Genomic DNA, 27,893 nt, shown 5'->3' on the forward strand with positions numbered 1-27,893 from the left:
CATCTCGAGTGTGACGAGCGGCAATTGGTCACCGAAATTCCCGGGTCGTGATACCTCTGGACACCGCTGGAGACCTCTATCTCCGGTGCTCGCTCTTCCAGCTGGATTATTGGCCCGCTTGCGACAGCAGAGCGGAGTCGGGGCGGCTCTCCGGGAAGCCCTTTTAGCGCACGGCTTGGACCACCAGGGGTCTGATGTTGTTGATGTTGTTGATGGTCGTCACGCCTTCCACCGGACAAGTACACTAAGGCCTGACAAAGCAGCCTAGTGATGGCGCAAGTGGAGCCGGATATCAATCCTCGATGCCGTTCCTCTCGATAAGGAGAAAACGGGCACCCAGGTGCAGGACAACAGCTGCAAGGCTCCCATCCCGGAAAAGACGCTACTCTCTCCGAGCGGTGATTGGTGCAGTCGCGGTGGGCTGAATCTCTCCCGCGCAGGCGGAACCGGTTCATGAATGATTCTACTGCCGGTGAAGAACAGAGGGAAGAATAGAAGCACAGGGGGCCAAGCACGCTCACTCGAGTTCGCTTCCGTTCGGCGCGCGATTGCTTCCGCGGTCGCTATCTTCTGACATGTCGGTCTAAGCACTCTAGCATGGAAAAGGATCGAACGGACAAAAAAAGAAACCAAAACAAAACAAAACAAAACCCGCGGCTCCATCTCGCCATCGCGTATATGTGGTCCTTACTCCATAGGAAGATAAGACAGCACCCACACCACACCTGTACGTATGTACAGTTATACAGCACCTCACGCCCGCCCGTCGGCTATCTTGAATTGTCTCCGCCAGTGGGCCTTGCTGGGAGAAGCGTACGGGAATTCCGAACTCGGGGGATGATCAATATCAAATCCATATGGCGCGTCAGTCATTGGGCGCCGCAGCCGCAGCGGGCTCCAGTGTGCGGCCATGCTGGACCTCTGTATGTATACAGTATGCATACACTCAACTCGGACGATCCCTCCGAAGCGGCGCTGTCCCCGGTTTTCATGTCCTCGCCACAAGTCCACCGAAGCGCTCTCTCGTCGATCGAATCAGCGTCCCGACGGCGATGCGAAGGCCGCCGAGCGAGTGCTTGGCATGGTTCGGTGCTTTGCTTTGATAGCCCGCTGGGCACTTGCTCTGCTCGGTGCATGTTGTCCTGGGATAGCGCGTGGAGTGCTGAGTGTGCCACCCCCATTCTCAGGCATTATCTCTTGCCCTTGTGCTTAACGGTGGTCGTTATGAGGCGCTCTCTGCGGCTGTGGCTTATGATGTATGTACACACGGTAGGAAAAGCGCAAGGGATAATCTTTCAAGACGCATATCCTCCGGAGTAGATGCGGCATACTGCAGACACCGCAATTACATTACCCAAGACTCGAGGCAATTGTGCCATTATCATTGTGACCTAGGTAGTTACCTTATATTATTATCTCACGATATTATTATCTCTTGTCATTCGAACCCACTTGTCAACATCGCAAAACTGGTCGTGGCCCAGCTATACTCCGGAATGCGCGAGCTGGCACTACGGTACTATAGTGTACTTGATAATCTAGTCAGATCACATCCCGGCGCGTACCGCCGTTACATACATTTCCACCCTCCACACACTCCTAGAGTCTCTCGCTGACCTCCCTCCAGACGACACTTGTACTTTCTGCTCGGGACTGGCACTAGCCCGGGAAAAGAGCAGGCTGGCGCTGATCTTCCCCGACAACCACCAACACAGCTGTCAGTGCTGGGTCCTCGGGTACCTTTTCCACGCATCCACGCCAGGCTTCTTACCGAGTCGCCCCTCCTTGCCTCCTCGCCTCCTCGCCCGTCGTTCGCCCGTCGGGGAAGAGCATGCTGTGCCCCGTGCTCAGGGCAGACGCCTCTGACATGATCAAAAATCAACAAATCAAACATGAACGGCCGAATCTCCCCTGGGTCTCGCGCCCCCCACTTAGCATGCATGGCCAGCTAGGCTGGACTACGCCGGACACAGTAAGTCTCGCCCGCTCGTTCCTTCGGCAGATCGAACTCGGCCTGGTGATTGTGTATTGTGATAATCATGACACACCACGGGCTCCGTGACAGCCTGCGCGCTCCGAACGCGAACAAGAACAATGCCAGATGGGGGTCCTCGGCTGGCCCATCCAGTTATCCCGGGTGATCTTTCTGCCCCCACGGTCGGCGACACCACGTTTTCACGGTAGCGGACATTATTGCGTGAGAGCGGAGAATCCTCGGTTATACGGGGGCCACTGGCCGGATCCCACCCAGGGAGCCTATCAGGAGCGGAGCAAAGGGGGAAAAGGGGAAAGACTGAGGCATTGAGCAAGGAAACAGTGATGAAAACCCGACCACTCAAGCCAGCCAGCCTCAGTCAGGGATCCGGTCCCCAACCCCCGGGGTCAGAGCAGGGTAAAATCAAAAGTACTGCGCCAGCGATGAACCAGACGCGGTAATACCAAGACCAATGACCTCGAAACCCACGATCAGAGCTGAATAGGATCATCTCCCACCTCCGCGCCAAGTCAACAACCCCAGCCGAGCGTAAACTTTGGGGAGACGCGAGCCGATTCCTTGACTAACCACTGCCTGGCTGCCCAGACGCGGTTGGGGTAGTGGAGTCTCATCTCCGCGGACGTGCAATGGAGACAACTATGATCATCATGGCCATCATGGTCAACAAGAACAACAGCGACAATCATAGCAAACCCTAGGAAGCCGTATATCTGTACGCTTGCTACGTACCGACACGGTACGTTCAGTCCGAGACATTGGGCATCCGAAGACAGTCAGACAAGATACAAGCCCGCAAGCCAAGCCTCGGACCCGACTGCTCTAGCAGTCCTAGTGGTACCATCCGAACCAGCCGAGCAGAGTTACATTTTCCATGCAGATTCTACGGCTGCTCTGTACATGAATTACCGCAGACAGGGGGGCTGCACGAAAAGCAACCAACGGCAGGTCGAAGAAACCAACAAGTGCAGCCGGCATGACAGGGGCCGTTGCCCGCTAGCGCATCCTGGCGGGGGGTCCGATGGCCGGGGATTGTGCCACGCACGATCTGGTCCAGGCGTGTTGTTTTTCTGTGGCTTCCGATTTCTCCTGCTGGTCACGACGGCCATGCAGGATGGTCGTGTCCTCCCTCGCCCTGCGCTGGCACTGCTGGACGTGCTGCGCCGCAATTGCCAATCGTTTGTCGGTTAACTAATGGCATCCCATCCCCCAAACACGTCAACGGCGCTTATGCAGGATTGCGGGATTAGGGGCTATCATGGTCGGGGAGGCTACTGCACCTTGCTATGTCGGGGAACCCTTCGAGTACGATTGTTGCATGCGGGAGACAACAGGTTTGGAACCGATGCATGCGAGACGCATCCGCTCAGCAGTGAACACTTATCTTGATCCTGTGGTTCCCAGCTTCAGGGCCGAGAAGCGGACTCGATTTTGGGACCGCTGCTGTGCACGCGGGTCTGAATATTGAGGGCGTCGAACCAGTACTGACTGCCCTGCGTCTTTTGTTGCTGGAGGAGATGTGGTTCTTTGTTTTCTTAATTCCATAACGGGCTTCCTGCGAACATTGCAACTCCAACAGTTTGCGCTGCAATGATCTCACGTTGCGGTCCACGTCTCAGGACTCGATCAGCTAGCCACCTACCACCACGTCGGTATAAGACATAATCATCCCCCGGAAAAGCAACGGGCACGATCCCACCGCCCCCTTCTTAGCGTATGCTTGTCTTTAGTTCTGAGATGCTGAACCTCATCACGCTGTGAAATCAATTCATACGAGGAACCCACTAGCATCCGCACAGCCTCCCTGTGGGCCGATTAAGCATAAACATTGACAGTAGGGCCACGAGCTAGCATCTCTGGGATCGAAGTGAGCCCACTAGGCCGGAAATGGCTCTCCCGGAGTCTAAGTGGCAGGTTAAAAGATTTGACGCTCGTATTTGCCGACCTGACTGTCTTAGGGCTGACGTTTGTGGGTATAATATATATCACTGATTACAGACTTTGGTTACGTCGAAATGTGACTATATTTGCCTATCTCTCATGGCTATAATGCTGGACTGTTAGTTACATCCTACCTAGCTAGATATTCAATTGACCGTCGAATCTTCGCGTGTTTATGTCCCTGTGTCTCAACCTTCTCAATCCGGTCCCCAGGCATCATCGGTTCGGCCCACGACAGTAGAAACAACTATTCTGTCCGGTTTCCCTCTCAGCGGACCCAAAATATTGGTATAGCTATAATAATGCAAATAAAATATCTTGCATGGGATGATAGGAGGCCGACCGTTGAGCTGCGGTGGGGATACTCAGAGCATAACATGACCAACACACTATTTTCACAAAAGAGCGGCTGAGTTTCAAATCTTTATATCCCCTTACTCAGGCATTTAAGACAAGTTAGAAGTCTTTTCGATTGAAAAAACATATCGTCATGGTTTCCGAGAGCCCTTGCTCAAATAGCACCTCTACAGTAGAAATTAATGACCCAAGCGCAAGCCCGGCTATATTCTGAGCCAAATCCAAATATCTGTTCCATATCTAGGCAGAGGACAACTTAACGTGTTCAGAGATTAAAACAAACATCTAAAGCTATGGTGGCTGATAGAAACCTTCCGGTCCCCATCTCCAACCGACATAACCCCCATCCTGGTATGATTTAAGCAACACGATGCTTAATTCTCTATTCTTAATCCCAGCTTGGCTTGTACTCGGTATAGTTCCGGCTGACGGAAAAAGATATCCCGTCTTGTGCAGAATTACGATTGCGGGGTTGAGCCAATCGAGTTCTTGGAGACGTATACTACGCAGGTATAACTGAGAGCGGCGGCAGATTGAGCCGAGAGATTCCTCACTAAAGAGAAGCCAAATCACCACCGACAACAATGTTTCCGGCAAAAATTGTATTGACCATCATCTCGCTGATCCCTCTGATCACAGCTTCTCCAGCAAAGTCTGCAGAAAAGTTCAACTGGTCCTCCAAGAAGTCACTGTGAGCCCTAGAGCCTCGACACCCGCGCATATTCGCAGATGGGAATAACAGCAAGCACAGGATTGCCTTCGGAGACTCGTATACGTACGTCCAGGGCACTCATGGACTCCAGAACTATAGCTTCATCGGCGACCGATTCAACTATGCATACGACACACAGACTCTTCTGTCAGACATGATAGTGCAAAACCAAGTGCGAAGCCTCTTATCTTACCGTCCTCCATATTCTCCTGCTAAGATTCACTCTTCCCAGACCGGAACCGCCGAAGGAGGCCCCAACTGGGTAGAATACCTCACAAAATGCGGTCTCAAACCAGGCCTCACGTCTCCAAGGACCTGCGCAAAACAGCTCTGGGACTTTGCCTTTGCAGGCGCAGACATCTCAACAGTATAGTACGCCGCCACTCCTCCACTCACACAGCCATCCACCCTACCCTCCCGGATACACCATCAGCACTAACGAAGCAAAAGCACACCGGCCCACCACAACTTCATCGTCCCGCTGGTGAACCAAGTAGCTCAATTCCAGAAATACGGCCACAGCGTCCTCTCCGCAACGCTGCGCGCAGAAGAAAGCCTCATCGCAATCTGGATTGGGATCAACGACGTCGGTGACAGCGCCAAGTACAGCGTGGACTTCCCGACTTTCTACGCCAACCTGACGCGGACGCTGTTCGACTCCGTGGATCAGCTCTACGAGCTCGGCTACCGCTCCTACCTGTTCATGAATCTCCCACCGCTGGATCGCAGGCCGGGAAACGTGGGCTCGAGCTCGCCGAGCCCGAATGCTACGCAGGTGGCGTGGTATAATGCAGCGCTGGCGGGGCGAGCGGAGGAGTTTGGGAGGGAGAAGAAGGGGGTTGAGGTGCGTGTTTTCGATGCGCATGCGCGGTTGATTGAGATCCTGGATCATCCTGGGCAATATGGCATTGTGAATACGACGAGTTTCTGTGCTGGATATGATCAGCCTGATATTGCGGTGAAGTATCAGGAGTATGGGTGCCCGACGCCGCTGGATACCTACTTCTGGTTTAATTCGGGGCATATGACGAGCCGTGTCCATCGCATTTTGGCGGCGGAGCTTGATGAGTGGTTAGAGAGCTAGTATCAAGCGCTGATGAGCCGGGCGAGGATGCGAGTTCTTGTCTCCTACTCACACCCTAACTACATTTACACGAATTGCTTTGGCAACCTCATGGAAAGAATAAGATCATTCAATTATGGACATACAAAACTGAAGCACGCGAGGAAGGCCCGGCAGCTTGCAGGAAACAAAGACTTTTTGTGAATAATCGACATGTATGAATTGGTCGTGAACCCAAGCTCTAAGGTCGTCGTGGAGCTGTAATCGAAGAACTGGGACGAAAAGCTCGTCGAGGAGAGCCACAAGGAACCGATAAGATCATGTAAGAGTGTCTATGACATCGAAAGTAACGCCGTCCGTACCGAATTACGCGAGGAACCGAGGGAAAGCAAAACAGAAAGAAAGTCTACCGGTGACGCAAGATAAGGCAAGCTCAATGACTGCGCAAGGCAGCAGCACGGGGCGCATTTACCAGCGGCGGTTGCCACCGATAGGAGCAGCGTTGGAAGCAGTAAAGCCGCCGCCGCCACGGCCACGGCCTCGGCCACCCCAACCACCACGGCCACCCCAACGGCCACCACCGCCGCCGCCGCCGTAGCGGACCATCTCGGCGAGACGGGGATCAACCTGCTGCTTGGCTTCAGTGAGGATAGTGACCAAGTCACGAGCCTGCTTAGCATCTGCAGAGAATAGGTTAGATGTGATGAGAATACACAATACGAGGGAGAGCGAGGGAGACATACTGTCAGTGGTGAAGAAGGTGATAGCGGTACCCTTGGCACCAGCACGACCAGTACGACCAATACGGTGGACGTAGTCCTCCGAGTTGTTGGGATAGTCGTAGTTCAGCACGTGGGTGATGTCGCGCACATCTTTTTACAGAAAGGGTTCGTTAGCAAACAGAGCATTAGTGGGTAAAAATAGATGTGGCCATAGAGGGCCCTTTCTCAGTCGTGCAGGACTTGATGCATCACTGCTCTCTTCATGAGGACTTCTTTGAAGAAAATCCCAGCGGGGAAGCGAGTCCATAGGGTGGCGGTGTAATCGCGGTCCTGGAAAAACCTTGGAAATGCAGCTTTCAACAGTTCAAGAACAACATTGAGATGTGAAAACTCCAACTCGCTTACGAGTTTCTGCAACAAAGGAGTCGGAGATTCCTGTCAAGACTGCTTTCTGTTACACTGCATCGTGAGTCCAAGGTTCTCCTGGCACGAGAACCATTTGAGATGACTCGAAAATCCGCCTGGACGAGTCGTGTGTTTACCAACACGCTTCGAGAGAGTTGAGCACCGTGTCATTGTATCATACAACATTCAACACGGGTGAGTGTTCTCAAGGGCCCCTTCAGGGGGGAATAGGAAGACGGGGGAGGGGAGGGGAGGGGGGTTGCAGTTTGATCATACCGATACCACGGGAAGCCACATCGGTGGCCACCATGATTGGGCTCTTGCCCTGCTTGAACTCGTTTAGAACCCAGTCACGCTCGTTCTGCTGCTTGTCACCGTGGATGGCTGGAATTTGAAGTTAGTCAAGGCGCGAAGGAAGAGTTGTCAAAAGGTGAGGGGGGACCTACAAAGCGCGGGCCATCCGTCTTGGCGAAGGAACCGAGTGATTTCGTCAGCGACACGCTTGGTGCCAGTGAAAATCAGAATCTTGTTGGCGCGATCCTCCATGATCTTCTCCATATGCTTGATCATGCGATCGCGCTTCTCGAAGTCGGACATGACCTCAACAATCTGGGTGATACGGTGGTTGGCAGACAGGTCCATCGAACCAATGTTAACCTGGATGTAATCGTTCAGGAAGTCAGAAGCCAGCTGGCGAACCTCCTTGGGCCAAGTGGCGGACCACATGCAAGTCTGACGGTCAGGGCGAATCTGGCCGATGATCTTGCGAATTTGAGGCTCGAAACCCATGTCCAGCATACGGTCAGCCTCGTCCAGTACGAGGTAGGTGACACGGCGCAGGTTGGTGCGGCCGGCCTCCAGCATATCGATCAGACGACCGGGTGTGGCAATGCACACCTCAACACCACGGGACAGATCACGGATCTGGGGACCCTTGGGGACACCACCGTAGACACAGGTGTTACGGATGCGCGAGGACTTGCCGAACTTAGTGATTTCAGCCTGGATCTGAACTGCCAGCTCACGAGTAGGAGCCAGCACAAGGACGATGGGACCATCGCCAGGGGCAAGAAGAGGCTGGGCATTGATGTGGACAATAGCAGGAAGACAGTAGGTTAGGGTCTTTCCAGAGCCGGTCTCGGCAATACCGACGACATCACGACCAGAGAGGGCCATAGGCCAACCCTGAGACTGGATAGAAGTAGGGCGCTCAAAGCCCTGCTGCTTGACCTCAGACAGCACGTACTGGGGAAAGCCGGCCTCATCGAAAGTCTCAACAGGACGAGGAACGTTCCGGCCCTGAACAGCCATCTGATGGCCCTTTCGGAACTCCTCAACGTCCCGCTCGGAGCGGTCAGTAACATCAGGGTGCTCCTTGTAGAAAGACTTCTCGAACTTGGGGAGAGAGCCCAGGTCTAGTAAAAGATTGTTAGTAATTTTGCGATCGCATAAGCTGTGAGGCTTTAGCTGGGCATAACTCACCCCAGTCCTGCTTCTTCAGGCCGCTGCCCAGGTTGGACATTCGGTCACCACCAGCACCGCCTCCACCACCACCTCCACGGCCACCATAGCCGCCACCGTAACCACCACCACCACCGTAACCACCACCACCACCGTAACCACCGCCATAGCCACCGCCGTTAGAGTAGCCGTTACCGTTGGAGTAGCCGTCATCACCACCGCGAGAGCTGGATTCACAAGAAGTCAGCATGGAAGTGCTCCAAAGATGTAAAACAGTGCGGCAAACGGCGTCGTAGACATGGCAACGAAGCCCGATCGTGAGATCAGGGCCGCCCGATGAGATCGGGTCTTGACATGATGCCAGACACGCGTGAAATCAAGAAGAACGCGCAGAAACAAGTGTAGACGCCCAGAAATCATGAAAAGGGAAGAGTGCATGGATAAGAGCATTGGACTTACCGGTAGGAATCGCCGCCACGAGAGTAACCACCACCGTAAGACATGGTGTGAGCTGGTTTCCGAGGTTTTCGTTTGAAGATTTATTGAAGTTGAGGAATGTACACGGAAAACCGAGTGAAATGAAAGAGAGAAAAGAGAGAAGGGGGTGAAGATGAGTTCTTGGAGAACTTGGAGAAGGAACAAAAAAGTGCCAGGGGAAAGGCAGGAGGCAAAAAAAAAGCTTCCACTTTGGGATTAGCCACCACGTGACTGTTCTGGATCTTTTCGGATGAAAAAAAAAAAAGAAAAAGAAAAGAAAAAAACAATTAGACTTTTCCAGTCGAGGCGAAAGTTTCATCACAATGCATAAGAATGGAATTCTTCAAGGTTGCATTCGATAGCTGATAGTAGTTAAATAGATTGTCGGTGGTAACAGGCAGTCTTTCAACTATAGTGCATCACATTTTCTTGTCGCTCAGCCCCATGTCCCAGAAATTAATCTCCAGTTCGGTTGCCCGGATAAAGATCCCGATCAACTCTTCCATGCGACTAGGCGACACCTTTTGCATATGTTCTTCTAGTAGAGCTACAAGTATCAAACGTTAATTAGCCAATGTCCTCGGCGCCTGGAATATCGGGTTATGCTCACCTGATCCGAGCCTCACAGCTTCCGTATAGTCCTCGGCAACATAGTTCTCGATCCATTTCCAGAATTGATTGCCTTCACGAAGAGTTTGTGCTTCCGAGTAGAGTCGCCGGGCAATGGCACCATATCCGATCAGACATGGCGCTAGAGCCATCTGGAGCGCCAGCCAGTCTTCCGATTGACCCACATCGAGAATGTATCGACTGTAAGCAGTGCAAGCTATGTGAATCGTAGACGTTAGATGGTCTGAAGAGCATAGTGGATGGTGGATGGGAGTATCCTACCAAGTGTTTCCTGGTGAGCTTCTATCTCTTCCTTAGAGAGTCCAAATGAAGCACAATAGTCCAGATGCAACGCCATCTCTCGCTGGATGTGCAAAACGATACGGGCGGACTGGATTACCGGTTAGATGGATGAATAGAACGCATTGATTGGCCGAAGAACACTTACTGCTGCTATCGAATCCATACTCCGAGATTTGTACGAGGCCAGAGCGTTGCTGCGAGCGAATTGGACCTGTATAATTTGCGACGTTAGTACACCACCATAGAGGTACAAGAAGTGGAAATTACCAGATAGAGATAGTCTTGTACGAGATACTCCTTAAACCGTTCCACAGGAAGAGTACCCTGGCCCAGGCCCTCGACAAACTCATGGTGGGTGAACTTCCACCATACTCGCTGAACATCAGGTCGATCCAAAATATACTCGACGAACCGGCCACTGGAGATGAACTTGGTCAGTGAGAATGTCTCGCCAATATGTAGGACCTCTGGATCACGTACGGAGCAAAAGGCATAGTATAAATAGAGTGGAAATGGTTGATTGGCCCGCTTCCCTGGCCCAGATTGACGCTGGTTTTGATACCCGCTTCCACGAATCGTACGGCACTGCGCACCGCTCGCACCATACCATTGCCCATGGCGAGATTGGCTGCAATGGCTGATGCAAGTGAGCAGCCAGTGCCGTGAGTGTTCTTCGAGACCAAGTACTCCGTCTCAAATAAAGTCGTAGTATCTGTTTCTCCATCATAGAGGACGTCCATCACGGTCGTTGCTTCTTGAGGGGCTTTGGCCGTCTTGTGGTCCTTTGTGAGAGGAAGATGACCGCCCTTCAGGAGGACTGCCTTCGGACCTAACGAACAAATTTGTCTGGCAAGTTGAATTGAGCCATTCAAGTCAACCGGCTCAGGGACTTCTGCTCCAGAGTCCTTGATCAGCAGTTGAGCCTCCGGAATGTTCGGAGTTAGGATAGTAGTCATAGGAAGCAATTTAGTTCGAAGCTCCTTCACAGCTTTTTCTGGGAGCAACTGCGATCCACTGGTGGACACCATGACCTATTTGATTATCAGATAACGCTATTCGGAATGAGATTTTGAGGCCTTCATACTGGATCGAGAACAATAGATGGAACTCGGTGGACTTGTAATGTCTCTGCAATGACATCAATCGTCTCCGCAGACGACAGCATGCCTGTCTAGGGTAAGCAAAGGACCTAAAGAGCCAACAACTTCAGAATGTCTGACCCAGCTTCACAACATCAGCACCGACATCTTCTAGACTCGCAACAAGTTGCTTCCGAACAAACTCTGGCGGGACGACGAAAATATCCTGCACGCCGAGTGTGTTTTGTGCAGTCAAACCAGTCGTGGCCGTGAGAGCATAGCATCCATGGGCCGCAAGGACTCTCTGGTCAGCCTCTAGACCGCTTTGGTAAAGTTAGTCTCAGTATGTTGTCTTATGTTGAGACACGGAGCTTATGAAAGACCATGGCGCTTGGGATAACTTTTGCAAGAATGGTTCATGCAGTGTCTTTTTGATTCCCGAACAGGGATAGTGGGAGGGAACTTACGCGCCACCAGAGCTGTCAGATCCTGCAATCACCAAGACCCGTTTGACCGACATGCTTGTAGGAGCCAATCAGCGAATTTGCTAGCCTTTGATGGAAGTCTCGAAGATTGAAGAGCGACGGAGGTGGGGGATCCGATGGCGGGCAGACGCCCGATAAGATAAGAGAGACCGCAAGAAATTTGCAACTGAAGATCTACAATATAGTTACGGTAGCGGCAACTAGAAGAGAAGGCATTACCAACTTGATATCTTGTGAAACTCGCCCGAAGAAATTAGCTATTTACAAATTTCCAGATCATTTGCCACCAGGGCATTCATTGTATCATGAAACGGAACAGAGTGTCCATCTCGACCCATTGTCGACCACACTTCTTGAGGTAGCCATCCACCACGCTCTTGATCGTCTCAAATCTCGTTCTGTTGAACTCGGCGAGAGCGGCCAAGCTATCCTTCTTTTCCCCGGTCTCCTTGTTGGCGGCAGCCTTGGCCTTTTCAACATCCCAGAGGCCAGCGAAGTACAGGAGTTGGTTGTAGATCTGTTTCTCAGTGTACTCGTACGACATGCGGCCCAGACAGCCCTCTGCACGTCCCCGTGGTCCCAGACACCGGTGACCATACACGCTGATTTGCCGCGTGCGGTTGCCACAGGCGGAATCATCGCAGACCAGCCAGCCCTCGTAGTACCGGGCAGTCTGTTCGCGAATTTGGCTTTCAAGCTGTGCGATGATGGTGATAACCGCAAAAGGCTTTTGGCAGCTCTGATTCGGACACACAATGCCGTGAGGACTGCACATCTGCGGCGAGCCGGCGAGTCCCTCGAAGACGGACTGTTCCTTGCAGAATCGGCATTTCAGGGACAACCGTACAGAATCGGCAAATCGCACCGAGTCGGGAATCTGTGACTCCAGGGGGAAGATTTCCGTATTTTGCTGATTGTTCGCACTAGATGTATTGATCTGGTACTTGCGAACGTCCAGCCCCAGGCACTCGGCGAGACGAACGGCATCAGTGCCAGGGATCGGGGCGCACAGACGTTCGATGGGAGGGAAGATTTGTTTGAGGAGATAAAACTCAACGTCAGGCTTGAGCCCAGAGTTCGGCTTCAGCACGTCTTGAGGACTATAAGACCGCTTTGCGGGGGGTAGAGAGGAGGTCTCTGAGTCGCCGCTTGTCACAATGTACGAGATGACATCATTCGGCCGTACATTCTTGCCCCGGGCGATGTCCCGGAGAGCAACTTGTGCCGGAGGCATGCTCTCTTTATTGGGATATTCGCTTGGTCGCTTGGAAAGTTTCTATCGCAACGAGATTAGCAATTGTAGTCCCATGCCCTATAGATATGGTTCTTCACGTACCGTGTATATGACGTATTTCTGAACAGGGATAGCGAATTCTTTCATCTTCTCTGCAAGCTCACGGAGATAGTCATGGACTTTGTTGAGGACCACTTCCTGATCCTCGCCAGATAGGACCTCGTTAAGGAGCCTCGACGAGACCTCCTTTGAAAGAGCGCAGTATTCACGTCTCTTCATGTCTAGACCCTTGACTTCTAGCTTTTCGACGTACTTGCCATCTATCTCGGTTAGATTCACGGCGGCGTACTTCTTCTTCGCGTGCAGCAAAAGTCGACGGAAGACATTATCGATGTCGATTTCCAGCAATCGATATCTTTCGTTAACTGATTTCTTGAACTCTTCACCAACTTTGAGCGCATCGCTGATGGTGTCCATGTTTGTGTTGATCATGACGGAGTCAGTATCACCGTAAATGACACGCAGCTGCTTGCTTTCAGCCAGGTCTTTGGTGCTTCTGAGAATCTCTCGGCCTTTAAAGGTTGTAAGCATGGCCAGTGGACGGGCGTAGAATCGACTTTGCGTGTACCCCAGACAGCCGTACATAGAGTTAGCAGTCAGCTTAAAGGCAAGTTGCTTGGTGTCCCACAAGGCAAGCTGCTCCGGCGTGGCACGTTTGTCTTTCATAAGCTTTTTCACTTCACGTCGACGACCGACCAAGGTTGCAATCAGACGTGGCAGAATTCCCTGTTCTTGGTCTGAAGAGGGAATCTCGGGCACCTTTTCTTCATTCTCGTTTTCCGCCTGTAAAGAGCGTCAGAAGAGCCACAAGGATGTTGCAAAATAGAAAGCTTACCGAAGATGTTCTGTCAACCGTGGTGAAACAAATGTTGTACTCCTGTATAATACTAGGGTATAGACTGTTGAAGTCCATGACTAGAATGAATCGGTCGTAGAGACCTTTCTCAGGTTCAAATACGAGACCACCCTTGTATTTGTCTTTCTTTTTCTTGTCGGTAGCATCGTCGTCATCTCCATCATGCATCTTTTCTTCAGCCTTCTGCAAGCGGGAAGAATACTTGTCCGGACAAATGTACTTGTTTCGATAAAACTCGTGCAGCAGAATATACTCGTTTCGCTCGGCTCGAGTACCACTGAGAGTACGTGCCCAGGAGTTACCGGCAATGTTCGTGAGCACCTTGGTAAGTGGGAGCATCTGCAAGCGAAGCACCAAGGCAGCAATGAAATAGGTATCGGTATCGCAGTGGTTGACGAAGTTCATAAGTCCTTCCTTGGTTGAAGCCCATGACTTCAAAGCTGCTTCGACATCTAGATCTTGACGGGTGTTGCCATCGCCAAGGTAAAGCTGACACATTTCCGTCAAGCTCCAAGATTGACATTTCATCATGAGAGACTATTCTTCGTTAGCCATGGTTTCTTCAGCTATGCCAGTGTTGGAAAAATGTACCTTGCCCATATCATTGCCAATGTCACACATCAACCGGCCGGCAATTAGCTGCCTCTCAGCAAAGAAGCCACCCCCTTTGTTGAAGTTCTTGGGCCAATCTCCACGCTTGAGCCTACCAATTCGATGCCATCCTGGGGTTTTCTTCTCTCGCATGCGATTAAGGAAGATACCAAGATCAACATCTTGTAATTGGTGACCCATGATCACATCGGGGTCCATCCTTTCAAACAAAGCCAGAAACTTGCTGAGCAAGAATTGCTCGCTCTTTTCCAGCATAAAAGTGCCACGCTGCTTTCGCGTCTCAGCCTCAAAGTGCATCGGATATGAGGAGCCAGAGGGACGCATGACGGTGAATGTCTTGCAAGGAAGCTTCTCCGGGGGAGTAGTATCTGTTAGAGAGATATTCTCGTAGACCCTAGCGCTTGCCAGAAGGATCTCTTGCTTGTTCTCTTTGACATTCAGTTGAGTGCGGAAGGAAAGACTCATAAGGGTCAAAGGAGGCATCTCCAGGTTCTCCGAGTCAGGAACTGGGGATATAAGTGCTGGTTTCGATGCCTGGCATTCAAATTTGCACCAGGATGCGTTGTTGACGGCAGAGAAATCGGCCTCGTCGATCTTCAGCCAACAAGGACCCATGATATTTTTCCACAGGACAAACTGTTCGAAAAGTGACGTGTTGGTGCCGAAAACGTGCGAGAAAGTCTCCCCCTTGACGTCCATGGGCAAAGCGGGCTTATCGTATGGGTAAAGCATTTTCAAATATTCTGCTTCCTTGGGAACACCATGCATCTCGAATGCATACTTGCGAATGCAGGGCTTCATTTTGTGCATCCCAACTCGCATGCGTGACATCAATTCATCAACTTCGTGGTAAACATCTTGCATACCGACCTCCTCTTCACTATCTCTGCCGTGCTTAACTCGAGTTTCACGGGGGAGGAAGTAGAGCTTCCGCAAGACGTTGTCGACTTTAACGAATGCACTGGCATAGGAACCATTCTGCTTGTTCTTGACTTTTCCGAACAGACACAGACTACCATTGACTTCAGTATAGTCCAGCCAGAACATGCGCAGGCTGCCATCTTCTTCGACCACGTCCTGGGCACGTAGTTTTCCGAAAGAGCGCATCTCAGGTGCAGGGCTGCTGAGGACATTCAGCTTACTCCTTACGTCATTCCACGAAGCATCCATAGTCTCCGGCATGGATTTTACCGGCGAAGAACTTGCGGGGGTGGGGAGGATCTCCTTCTTGATCTTGGGAGGAGGTCGACTGCCAGTCATGTTGATGCTTGCTGACTTGGTGTTGGCGCTGCCGGTAGCTTCTGCAACGTCCATCATGTCGATATCCTCTTCGTCTGATTCTTCTTTCTTGACAGGAACCGTGCTCTTGCGTTCGATGGCTTTGCTAATGGGGGAGGAAGGCATAGGGTCGCTCATGTGTACATCGTCATCATCCATTGGGGGAAGCGGGCCGTCATCGAGGTCATCGGAGTTGAGAGGCACTTGGTCTTTCACTGGGGAGCTAGGAAAATCATTCTCATCTGTTGGCTGCGGCTTCTCCTGGCGACGCTTTTCCGAAAGGGGCGGCGAGAGCACGCGGACTTTGCGGCGAGCCTCCGATTTGATGAGATTTGGGGTAGGGACGTGGTTGGAAACCACGTTTGTGTCTACTTCGCCAAGCAGATCTGCCATAAAAGCGTCGTCTTCGGCCGTCGCAACGGGCTTTGGACAGTTAGAAACATCTCGCCGCATGGCAACAAGCATCTGACGCAACACGCACCTTAGGCTTGGGAGCAGCAGCAGCAGCATTGCCACTATTGAAGTATTTGGAGATGCCATTGTTGATCTTCTCCTTCCGCTGTTTTTCTTCCTCGCGCTTTCGTTTGGCAGCCTTGCCGCGGGCCGGTAATTCGTCACTGTCGTCGCTGTCGTATTCCGCTGTACGCTCGTTCCAGACTTCGCGGCCGTCATCTGCATAACCAGCGCCATTGTCATCAACAACGAAGTCATCTTCATCAAGGCGACTGCGAATAATTTTTTTATAGCCATCATCATCGACTTCTTCGTAGATATCGCCCTGTTCCTCGACCTCGTAGGTCGAGAGCCGCTTCTTTCCGGAGGCACGGAGGGCCCTCAGCTCGGCCAATCTGTCACGAGCAGAAGGCATGGTTGTTGGAGGTTATGGACAATAGCCCATACACGACGTGGTGCAAGGTGACAAGTGTCGCTGGGACAGGGAGGGCTGTGAAGGGGGATCGCGTTGGGGCTGCAGGACGCGCGACTGGACGCGTGTGGGACCCGTGCACGCGTTAAAGTGGTTTAGGCCGGGAATTGTTGCCTTGGTGCCTTACATGCAGTTATGCCTCAGGCACTTGATCTCAGCCCTAAACCGCGTCGCCTTGACCAATTGACGTTCGACCTTTTCCAATTATCCAGGGAACTAACCATACTGCGCTATCTTCCTAATTGAGAGGAGTAATTCCTATTATTCCTTATTCTATTGGAATGTGATTATACTCTTCTGTGTATCGTTGCCCATTCCACCAGTGCACATAACCAAACTTCATCGACCACTAGTTGTGATGGTGCCAGTTGACACAGACCGATGACCACTATCTCTCTGTATATAGTTTACTATTTAATGAGCCATTCATAAAGTAATATCTGTATATGTATCCATTATTGATACCGCTTGAGTGATATTATTGGGGTGCCACTGCCCACCGCGAGATCTGTCTGTCGCCGTCTAGCCTTTGAGCACTCTCTTGGTGCTCCTTCGTTCTGCCATTGCTAGATATGGCTCTTACCTCGCCTGAGAATCCCTGTAAATAACCACATTCATAAATGACAATAAAGCCCTGGAGCAACGTGCTGGAGCATTTCACTACGGGGGCCTTCTGCAAATATTGACTCAGTATGTCCAGACGCATATGGGTGGTTTGTGAGAGTCAACTGTTTTTATTGGACAGTGAGCCCGAAGGGTCACCCTCATAATATCGTGTAAATATAGTATCCATTATTATAATTACTCTTTCTGTTTCTGCATTCTGGGTATGTCAGCTTTCTATCTAGGTGCATTATGGAGTGCTTTGTATTTTTCCATGTATTTCCTAATGCCTATTGGCGTCTACTGACATTTTGGTTGTATTAAACTAACCATGTGACCGCTGACCCTCTAAGCACGGAAGCTTTAGATGCTTTATCTTCCCAAGTTCTTCTCACTTCTCACCTCAAACATTCTACCAGTGTCTCTTTATCCAAACCCAGCCTCCTGTTCCCATTCCCCACGTTCGATGAGGAAACACCTTTGGAGAGTAGGGGTTCAGGCTAAGCCTGGCCCCAGAAATATGGAGGCGAGTATCCAATGTGACCATGCCTACTTCTTCCTTGTTGATGGCAATGATGGCCCTGAACTGACTGTGCCGTTATCAAGTCCACCATCGAAGACACCGAAGCCGAGACTTCTGGAAAACGAGACCAGAAGTCTACGCGCGACATTGTGGAGATTCCAATGGAGGAGTACGGGAAACTGGTCATTTCAGGCAGCTCACTTGTTCAAGAAGACTTTGCGTCAATGCTGTTATGTCAATTCAGTCTTTACCCGCACCTTAGGTGTGGTCCTCCCAAAGAGGGAAGGCCCATTCTACAACATTTACGAGCTTCTATCATTGAAGGAGATAGAACTAGGTGATGGACGGAGGATTGGGCTCCTTCGGGGTTCTCCGTCGAGACGTCCTTACAGTGAAAAGTCGCCCCTTTTATCTTTTTTTACGGAAATTCAAGCTGGAGACATCGAGATCAGCTAAGCCCAAAGAGCATGGGCATCTTGAAGAAGCAGGGACCATTCTATAACCCTACGAGCTTCTTTGGTTGAATGAGGTGAACCTGAGCATTAAGACAGACGAGGATCAACAGTATCTAATGTTGAATTCTTCAAGGTGGACTATTCTTTTTTCAGTAATAAGTGCGGTCTAGATGACACAGACTTGATTCTGATCAGTCGGGTTCTCCCTAGACACTTACCTGGATATTAGTTACCTGAAACCCACCTGAGGCCCGAGTAAAAAGACCGACCTGCGGCCGTATGTACAATGCCATTTTTGTGGAATTGACACCTGGACAACACCATCCTTGGCGAGTAACTGATAGTGGGAAAGTCTTAAAATTATCCCGTTAAAAACCCAAACACTTCTCTATACGATATAGACATCGCTCGGTAGTCGCACTCCAACTTCGAGTCATTTTGGAGATTTGATTTCACTATATAGTTGGCTCTAACCTCTGGGCCTCGCATATATATATATACACTGCCCAGGGTCCCTCTGCGTTGAGGCTGAACTGTATTAAGTCGCAAGTGAGCGATGGTTTAGCATAATCCCTGGCTAGGGTCCTACAGATGCAGCCTAAGCACGAACACCGCATGAAACCCCCCTTCTGAAGTGCGTACCACCTCGTTGTTTTCTCTTCATGGGTGTCGTAGAATAAAATTGGATTCAGGATGCTATAGCAGGTACTTAAGCTTTTGCTGTATGACTGTAGATACAGCAGTGGGTATCGAAGAAGACAACCATCATACTCCACGCTCTATGCAACGTAAGTACGCACCAATCAACGCGTATTCCCATATCCACTTTGGCCCCCTAATTTAGCACCATCGGAGTCGGACGGATATCGCGCCTGGGGACAAAACCTACACCGATAGCAGGTTCGCTGCATGAGCTGGGATGGAACGGGGGCCAATTCATGGCTGCAACGATGCACCGTCCACGGAAAACTCACGTATGTAATTGGCCAGTGTGAAACTTTGGCCCCATGCAGGTCGCCTTGTGCCCGGGGGCGCTATTTATTTGATCTAGGGCGGGTGAGCCAATCACAGGAGAGCATATTCTGACGATTGGAGTCATTGGTCCAATAAGTACCATCCTTCATGCTGTTTGGAGGACTCCGCATATCGTAGTAATGGTACAGTAATTAGGAGGACAACAGGCGCAATTTGTACCAACTCAGTTGCGGTGGGTCGGATACGCTTGCGTGATCGGTTGCAGTTCGACCTTGACCTCTTCTTGGACCCGGATCCCCTGCTGCACGCCTGGGAGATGTTCTGAATTCTCCATGCTTGTGTTGGACGCCTTGACTGTCGCTATGCTACTCTCAATCGTGCTGTAGCGATTAGATCTCCAGGGCGCATGGATCGATTTCGCACGGCTCGTGCCGCCGCTTCCACTGCCGAGGCCGAGTGCCCTGCCAAGTCGTTCGGTGAAGATTGTTTTGAGCACGACACGCATGGTTGGCAGACACGTGCAGGTGATGCCCGTAGAGAGTTCGATGATGGACCACATTACGGCCCGTGAATCCAACCAGGTCACGTCGTATTCACCGAGCACGAGCATGGAGGTCATGAGTCGGGCAAAGGCCGCGGCGCAATTGCTGGTTGGAGACAGTTGGGTTAGCACGTACAACGGCCGTAGAAAAGAAACAGAAAAGAGGTCGGAGATCATACAAGAGACCTAGGATGAAAATCAATGACAGAGCGATTTTTTGCCCGGTCGGCAGTTGGACATTCCAAACCATGGGGATGGGCATTATCCAGACGGCAAAGTCTGTAGTGATGTTCACAACGGCATATCCAATGCCGAATCCCCTGAAGCTGATGCATTTGCCTCCCCCCGTCCAAAATGCGTGGATGGGGACGCAGTCGAGGAGGGCAAGGAAAAATGCGATGATCAACCAGATCAAAATCACCAGTCCCATGCCATTGACCAACTGAAGAAATCGCGGCGTGACAAAGATCCTCCGGTAGAGGAGCAGAAGCGATAGTTTGATGGTGGGCGGGCCGAGGATATAGAATAGTTGGAAGAAATAAAGCAGCTTCTGGAACGCAGCGACGTTGGCTTCGCCCACGGCATCGCGGTGTTTGCCGAGACCAACTTGTGCGCCTGGGAACAAGGCGATAGTGGTCAGCAGCCATAGCGACAGGTGTCTTGGTGACAGTTGGGCTGGAAAGATATCACTCACATCGCGTCCACAGACCGTAAAGCACCCAATCCCACACCTCGAAAACAGTGAGCCGTGGCCGTGTTGAATGATCACGAATTCTCGACTCACCAGAGCAACGCAGATGGCCCAGTCATCGAGGCCAAAGTTGACCCTTTTCATCATCCTTGACGCTGCTCGTCCGATCACCGACAATGTGGCTAGCACTATGAAGACGCTGTTCACGCCCCAGAGCGTGGGCCTCTGATCACCGTCCACAGAGGTCATGGTGAAAAGACATCAACATGCCGAGAAAATCCAAGTCCAAGTCATCTCAGCAGCACCCCAGATATTTGATCAACACGGAGAGGGTGGGAACTTCAGCATGTATAAGTTTGCCATCCTGCTCCTTCCAGTCTTGGTTCTGTTGGCTGAGCTGACGCGGAGTCGCAGGGAAGATCATTCGGACCCGCTCCACATTCTAGTACCCCCGATCTACCATATACGGTATAGTTATGTAATGGTGCGAGATCCTGCATGCGAAAGCGGGCCAAATGTAACGATCGACAGTGGGAACAAGCGGGCTGTATGAATAATGTCTGCGTATGTTACTTTCGGCCCAGAATAGTCTTCATATAGAGGAGGTCACATTACTCGTTGCCTCAGATGTGGGACGTCGGAGAGCTCGAGAGTTGAACCGTCTTCCACCATCCACACATCTATCATGACAGTCACCACAGAGACCCGGCCATGGCAAGAAATTGCCCACGAAGTCCAGGCAATCAGGGATGAATCCATTACTAAAATCGAGCCCCCGCTGCCCCCGCTATCTGAGTCCCTTCCCAGCCGTGTGATCGACCTTCCTCGAAGTTATCTCACACAGTCGGAGCTTGCCATCACTGAGAGCTCAGCGGAGGCCCTAGTAAACTCGCTAGCCGTGGGAAAGCTGACTTCGACAGCTGTCACCAAGGCCTTTCTACGGCGGGCGGCTTTGGCTCAGAAACTGGTAAGCGATTGAGAAATCTCCTTGGGATAGTGATTGGAGGTCCATGATGACTGACTGTGATCTAAAACATAGACAAACTGTATTTACGAATTGCTTCCTGAGCGCGCTCTCGCGCGTGCACAAGAACTAGACGACTATTTTGCGACACATGGCAAACCCACGGGTCCCCTTCATGGCTTGCCCATAAGTACCAAGTCCCATATCGGTATCGAAGGGCGAGACAGTCCTGCGGGATTCGTCGGTTGGGTCGGCAACAGGAAGAATGCAGCGGATGCAAGCGCCGTAAAGATCATGCTGGAGGCGGGTGCAGTGGTCTATGCCAGGACCACGGAGCCACAGGGACTGGTAGGTGACTTGATGACCGGAACTTCCCCAATTCACTAGAGCCCAAACGGCTCACTAGATAAACGATTCCAGCTGGCACTTGAGACCTGCAGCAATATCACTGGGTACACAGTCAACCCGCATAATACCGCTCTCTCGTCTGGTGGTTCGTCGGGAGGGGAATCGGCCCTGCTAGCGCTGCGTGGTAGTCCGTTAGGAATGGGTGCTGACCTCGGTACGATATGTCTCCCAGCTACCCTTTTTTCCCCTTTCCTGCTTTGATTGACATCGCCGTGCGACGGCATAGGGGGAAGTATCCGTGTGCCGGCCGCCAATTGTGGACTATACGGTCTCAAACCGACGACGGGTCGGGTTCCATTGTTAGGCCTCTCAGCATATGCAGCAGGTTGTGAGACCATAGTACCGACGATTGGACCACTCTCACCGACTTTATGGGGTATAGAGTCGTTCATGAAGACCGTGCTTGGTTCCCAACCTTGGCTTGGTGATCCGTCGCTGTATCCCATTCCATGGCGAGACCAGGAGTCTCACCTTCACCGCAATGGAAAGAAACTGACCGTGGGTGTAATGTGGAGCGACGGAGTAGTAACGCCAACGCCTCCAGTGACAAGAGCGCTGAAAGAGGTGGTTGCTCGCTTGGAAATTGCGCCTGAGGTCGAAGTCATCGAGTGGAAACCATATCAGCAGAAAGAAGCCCTAGAGATTCTGGTAAGTGCAACAACGCGGTCCTGTGGGCTCTTGATCGTAGAATTCTCTCGCTTACTGGGTTGTAGACGAAGCTTTATCTTCCTGACGGAGGCGAGATCTTTGCTGGCCATCTTCAACTTTCTGGCGAGCCATATACGCCGTTGACAGCGTGGACGGCACGGGATGCTGCCGGCATTGAAAAATTGAGCCACCAGGGCTTATGGGACTGGACGATAAAGCGAGAGATTTTCCGCTATTCATATCTACAAGGTCCGCAAGACTATGCTGTGGCAATTATACCCAGACCGACCAACTGACTGGAATATACAGAATGGAATTCGATTGCCCCCGATATGGATGTAATCCTCTGCCCAGTACACCCCGTTCCAGCTCCTCAACCACACACCTCGCGATATTGGGGCTATACGTCGCTCTGGAATTTGCTCGACTACCCAGCAATGGCGTTCCCCGTCACCAAATTAAGCCCAGAGCGAGATGTCAAGGATACCTCTTACACTCCACAGAACGACGATGATCGCTGGTGCTATGAGCATTACGATGCCGCAAAGCAGGCAGAGGCGCCCGTTGCCCTCCAGCTAGTTGCTAAGAAATTAGAGGACGAAAAGCTCGTCGAAGCTTGTAAAGAGATCAAGGAGAAGATCGGACTGCCCTTCGTAGACTGTCTGGTCTAATGGCTCCAATCTGGCGAAGCTGGCCAAATCGAGGGACAATGAACGAACAGAAAAATCAAGTACACTCCGTCTTTTCAATAGGCTCAGCGCTCTGAAATGAATAGCAACTGAGATTAATAACAACGACTATTGGATCGACAATCGCACCGCACAGCCTCAGTGTGATTCCTTCTACCCCTCAGCCCCAACTCAGCCGCATACGATCGTAAAAAAGAACGGAGCCTTTTCATCTCCCACCATCCCGCCTTTTGATTACAATTCGGCTTCGACATTCTGGATTGTGTCTAGCTCCAAGCCATGGACCCAGTCAGTTTGGGGGTCGGGGTCCTGGGCTTGGCTGGCCTTTTCAGTACGTGCTTGGACGTCGTCGAACGCTTCGACTCGTGGAAAGACTCCAAGATTGAATCGCGTGCGCTCGCTGCTCAGTTCGAAGCTCAAAAGCTCCGATTTCAAAGATGGGGTGCTAGTGTCGGATTACGAGACAAAAATTCACTGGATGAACACAACCGCCGTCTTGATGAACGCACGATCGGAGTCGTGCAACAAATTCTTTCCGCAATCCGCGATCTCTGCCACCTTCACGATGATGATTCTACGTCAGCGTTGAAGTCACCCAATCCCACCGACTACAAGCGATCCAAAGACCGGCCCCATTCAATTGTCCCCGTCGAATCGACGAGAGATAGAATCATTTGGGCATTGAGAAATAAGGGTCCATGGATGGCCCGCGTCGAGCAGTTTACTGTGCTTGTGGAGAGTCTCCACGTCCTAGTTCCCCCCAATGAGACCAGGAGCGACCAGTCTAGAACCGGGAAAGCTACCAGCTGTGATGAATATTCTCAATCCCCAGCTGGTATGTGATAGAGCCTGCCATGTTATGTTCTTCTTGCTTTCTTTGCTGGTCTTCGAAGAATCCACGCTGAACAAAACAGATTGGATTACTGAATTCGAGAGGATCTTGAAGAGGATGGAGAGTGAGATGGAGGGTAAGTCTTACCTGATAGAACCGACTTGTCCATTTAACTAACTCATATAGCGGAAACGAGACGAGATTTGCACACATGGCTGCTAGGGAGCTATTCTCTCAGCAGCCGTTACGACAAGGTCATTGAAGGGAGAGTCGAAGGCACATGCGAATGGATTTTACGTCGCACTTGGTTCATCAACTGGTTCTCACTCGATTTTGAAACAGAGCGTCCAAAAACTCTCTGGGTCAACGGCCCTGCAGGCTTCGGAAAGTCCGTACTGTGCGGGAAGGTGATCGATCATCTCTCTACCACGACAGAAGCTCCTGTGGCTTATTTTCTATTCTCCTCCGACTTTGAAAGCAGGAGAGATCCGTTTGTGGTAATACGATCATGGGCTTCCCAATTAATCTCTCATCCCATCGCTTTTGCATTGGTTCGCGAGCGATGGAAAACTTACCATGAATCCAGAGCGACCCGGGGTGATTTACGATGCATCCTAAGGGAGATTGTCTCTGCCATACCCGGATGCTCATTAGTCTTGGATGGACTAGACGAATGCAGCTGGATTGGAGACAGTCACGAATTCGACGAAGACTCGATGGTTTCTTTCCTGGATACCTTACGGCAAGCCATCGCGGGAACAACCACGCGGGTTTTGATTGTGAGCCGGGACGAGCCTGAAATCCGACAGTTTCTTTCGCATGAATTTGCCGATGATACCATTTTCACACAATACAAGATCAGACCCGAGGACGTTCGTTCGGATGTTGAGCTGTTCTCTCAAGATATTGTCAATAAACGGCTGGGACGGAAAACGCTGCCAGAGAAACAAGGAATCACTCAAAGGCTTGCCGACCGGTGCAATGGGCAGTTTCTCTGGATCAAATTGTTGCAAAGCTCGCTGCGTGGTTCTCACAGCCAAATGTGGATTGAACAGACGATCAATTCGACCCCGACACGTCTCGAGCATACATATGACCGGAGCTGGGAAAAAATCCTCCACCTTTCCGAGAGTGATCGAGATCGAGCATTTGCCTTACTACGATGGACTGCCTTTGCCCTTCGGCCACTGACTGTAGGCGAGATTACGGGTGCCCTATTGGTGAGCGAAGACGACGATGGGTTGCAAATCGACCGGAAACCCGACATAATTGACGAATATTACATTGATGAAGAGTTGTTGTATCTCTGTGGCTCCCTACTCGAGATCCAAAGCCCTCAACAATATTGCGATGCTGAAATAAGGACCGTGCATCTGGCACACTTCTCTGTCAAGCAGTATTTACTGTCTCGCCTTCCGACTTCGGGTGAAGTTCTGCGACACAATTCAAAAATCTCCTCGGAAGCTGCTCAGAGCACTCTGTTAGCTAAGCTTTGTCTTCGTTATGTGAACAATTCAGCAGTCTGGTTAGCGAGCTCCCACACGCAGGGTGACCAGATTTTAAGCCTCTTTCGAGACTATGCAGCAGGCTCGTGGTCTCAACACGCCACTGTCGGTAACCCAAGAGACAGTGGGATGCTAGAGCTTGTCTACAGGTTATTTGACACAGGCAATCCGAACTGGACCTCATGGAAAGACTGGCTTGATTCAAGTGGCCGGATTGCTGCGCAGGTCAAGGTTAAGGGCCTCCTCACATCGAGTACTCCTATTTTCTTCGCGGCGTGGTTTGGTCTGATAGATGTTGTGAAATTTCTGGTACACAAGCGAGGCTACGTTGTCGACGAGCGAGGCAACAATGGTCAGACACCCCTGCACGCTGCATGCTACTGGGGTCACCTCGATATCTCCGCAGAGCTGCTTCAGAATGGAGCTAATATCACGTTTCAAACGAACGATGGCTCCACGCCGTTACATAGGGCTTCTGATATGGGCCATGCCAAGATAGTTGAGCTTCTTCTTGAGAGAGGTGCACAACTCACGACCACCAACTACAGCGGGTCGTTGCCATTGCACTTGGCCTGCCAGAATGGTCGTATTGAGGTAGCCAAGCTTCTCATAGACTATGGGGCAGACATTGCAGCCACTAATAAGTCTGGGAGTTCGCCCTTGTTTCTGGCGGCCCTCAATGGTCACATCGAAGTTGTCAAACTGCTCCTTCAGAAAGGTGCAAACGTTTCGTTCAAAAATGAATTTCAGCGCACAGCCTTGCATATATCATGTCACCACGGCTATTTTGATATTGTCCAGTTACTCCTCGAACACGGGGCTGATATCACAGCCTTGAACAACAGTGGATGGACGCCTTTGAATGTTGCCTCCCGAGAAGGTCATCCCAGAATTGTCGAGTTGCTGCTTAATCTCGGGGCCGATGTCTCAATTGGAGAAGTCAATCACTGGACACCATTGTATATGGCTTCTCAGAATGGTCATACAGAGGTCGTCAGATTGCTTCTAGAAGCCGGAGCCGATTTTTCAAAGCCGACTAACGAGGGATGGATGCCAATCCACATTGCGTCTTTGAATGGGCATATTGACATCGTCGATCTGCTTATCAAGTATGGCTCAGACTTCAATGTGAAGAACGGCTGGGGCATGCCTCCCATCTATTGCGCGTCTCTCAATGGTCATGTGAAATTGATCGAACAGTTCCTCAAGAGAGGCGCTGACGTCAACGCCACCAATAGAGGGGGATGGACATTGATCAATGTAGCCTCGCACAAAGGCTATCTTGATATGATCAAACTTCTTCTTGCGAATGGGGCTGACATCACAATTTCAAACGAAGGGCAATGGACCCCGCTAAATTCGGCGGCCAAGAAAGGCCTAACAGAGGCGGTAGAATTGCTCATGGAGCAAGGTGCAGATCTAGAGATCGCCAACAAGGACAGAATGACGCCCCTCTACACAGCCGCAAGGAATGGCCACCTCGAGACGGTTAAGTGTCTCCTCGGTCATGGCGCTAATATTGAAGCGATGTGTGTCAATGGCTATACACCGTTGAACGCAGTCTGCGAGGGCGGCTTTGTTGAAGTGGTAAAGTTACTTCTTGAAAGAGGCGCAGACATCGAAAGTCCATGTCAAGCGGGTAAAACGCCTCTTTACTCTGCCACGCTTCGAGGCCACACTGAAATCGCCCGGCTGCTTCTTTCACACGGAGCCAACATCAATTCTAATAGCCAGATTAACGGTTTTACACCTTTGTGCGCGGCAGCATCAGATGGATATCCCGAGTTGGTCAAGCTTTTTCTTGAAAGCGGTGCAGACGTCGATATAGCAAACCGTATGGGACGGAACCCTCTACATGAAGCCACACTCTACAACCGCGTGGAGGTGGTCAATATCCTGCTTGGATTTGCAGACATAGAGGTTGACGCTCTGGAATTATACGGCCGCGCCGCACTCTTTTTTGCTGCTAAAGAAGGCAATTGCGCAACCCTGGAAGCTCTGGTTTCAGCAGGCGCCTCTCTGAATATAAAGGACCGCTATGGCGCGACCCCGCTCTTTGCAGCCGTACGAAATGGACATCAAGAGGCAACTGAGCTTCTACTTGCACTGACAAAGCCTGCTGTGGAGTTTGTGGATGGCTTGCAACGGAATCTGCTTTGGTGGGCTGCTGGGAGCGGATGCGCCGAGGTGGTAGACACAGTGCGCCAGTTCCTTCAGGAAGCAGCCATTGACGTGTCTGAGAGCGTCCCAGTTCCCGAATGCTCTTTGGTCAAATTTTCTGCTCGTCGTCGTTGGTGTGGGATATGCACAAGATGCATTTCCGGCGAGTCTTACCATGCATGTCAGACTTGCCGACTTTTCTCTGTCTGCTCGCAGTGCTTTGGCCTGAGTGCTCGGTGCTTAGATGCCACTCATTTGTGGGATTTCAAGAAGATTGATGGGAAGTGAAAGACTAGAAGATCACACGGCCGGTTTTGTGTGGTGTGA

The 27,893-nt window shown here is 51.2% G+C and overlaps 6 protein-coding genes across 6 annotated transcripts; 2 read left to right on the forward strand and 4 right to left on the reverse strand.

Moving 5' to 3' along the window:
• Window positions 1-4,875: 4,875 nt before the first annotated feature.
• Window positions 4,876-6,087, forward strand: N7459_009129 (SGNH/GDSL hydrolase family protein; the record flags this gene model as incomplete). Its single annotated transcript, XM_056948297.1, has 3 exons — window positions 4,876-4,982; window positions 5,043-5,375; window positions 5,454-6,087. 3 exons carry the CDS (start codon window positions 4,876-4,878, stop codon window positions 6,085-6,087), a joined length of 1,074 nt encoding a protein of 357 aa, XP_056795522.1.
• Window positions 6,088-6,534: 447 nt separating this feature from the next.
• N7459_009130 (DEAD-box ATP-dependent RNA helicase DBP2) lies at window positions 6,535-9,157 on the reverse strand (the record flags this gene model as incomplete). The annotated part of the gene is made up of 6 exons (XM_056948298.1): window positions 6,535-6,746; window positions 6,810-6,938; window positions 7,470-7,577; window positions 7,640-8,608; window positions 8,676-8,881; window positions 9,114-9,157. The coding sequence occupies 6 exons, from the start codon at window positions 9,155-9,157 to the stop codon at window positions 6,535-6,537; spliced, it is 1,668 nt and encodes a 555-aa protein (XP_056795523.1).
• Window positions 9,158-9,550: 393 nt separating this feature from the next.
• On the reverse strand, window positions 9,551-11,642 carry N7459_009131 (uncharacterized protein; the record flags this gene model as incomplete). The annotated part of the gene is made up of 9 exons (XM_056948299.1): window positions 9,551-9,678; window positions 9,742-9,957; window positions 10,023-10,131; window positions 10,189-10,254; window positions 10,311-10,461; window positions 10,524-11,074; window positions 11,128-11,210; window positions 11,264-11,445; window positions 11,590-11,642. The coding sequence occupies 9 exons, from the start codon at window positions 11,640-11,642 to the stop codon at window positions 9,551-9,553; spliced, it is 1,539 nt and encodes a 512-aa protein (XP_056795524.1).
• Window positions 11,643-11,902: 260 nt separating this feature from the next.
• On the reverse strand, window positions 11,903-16,515 carry N7459_009132 (DNA-directed DNA polymerase alpha catalytic subunit POL1; the record flags this gene model as incomplete). The annotated part of the gene is made up of 5 exons (XM_056948300.1): window positions 11,903-12,883; window positions 12,944-13,684; window positions 13,737-14,294; window positions 14,349-16,070; window positions 16,129-16,515. The coding sequence occupies 5 exons, from the start codon at window positions 16,513-16,515 to the stop codon at window positions 11,903-11,905; spliced, it is 4,389 nt and encodes a 1,462-aa protein (XP_056795525.1).
• A 2,836-nt stretch (window positions 16,516-19,351) lies between these two features.
• Window positions 19,352-20,609, reverse strand: N7459_009133 (uncharacterized protein; the record flags this gene model as incomplete). The annotated part of the gene is made up of 2 exons (XM_056948301.1): window positions 19,352-19,775; window positions 19,849-20,609. The coding sequence occupies 2 exons, from the start codon at window positions 20,607-20,609 to the stop codon at window positions 19,352-19,354; spliced, it is 1,185 nt and encodes a 394-aa protein (XP_056795526.1).
• A 436-nt stretch (window positions 20,610-21,045) lies between these two features.
• N7459_009134 (amidase signature domain-containing protein) lies at window positions 21,046-27,854 on the forward strand (the record flags this gene model as incomplete). Its single annotated transcript, XM_056948302.1, has 9 exons — window positions 21,046-21,327; window positions 21,400-21,672; window positions 21,745-21,886; window positions 21,959-22,380; window positions 22,446-22,629; window positions 22,690-23,033; window positions 23,340-23,904; window positions 23,984-24,037; window positions 24,088-27,854. The coding sequence occupies 9 exons, from the start codon at window positions 21,046-21,048 to the stop codon at window positions 27,852-27,854; spliced, it is 6,033 nt and encodes a 2,010-aa protein (XP_056795527.1).
• Window positions 27,855-27,893: the final 39 nt, after the last annotated feature.

Source organism: Penicillium hispanicum, assembly GCF_028827665.1.
Source record: "Penicillium hispanicum strain IBT 35686 chromosome Unknown utg000008l_segment0_segment0, whole genome shotgun sequence".
Classification (NCBI taxonomy): Eukaryota; Fungi; Ascomycota; class Eurotiomycetes; order Eurotiales; family Aspergillaceae; genus Penicillium; species Penicillium hispanicum.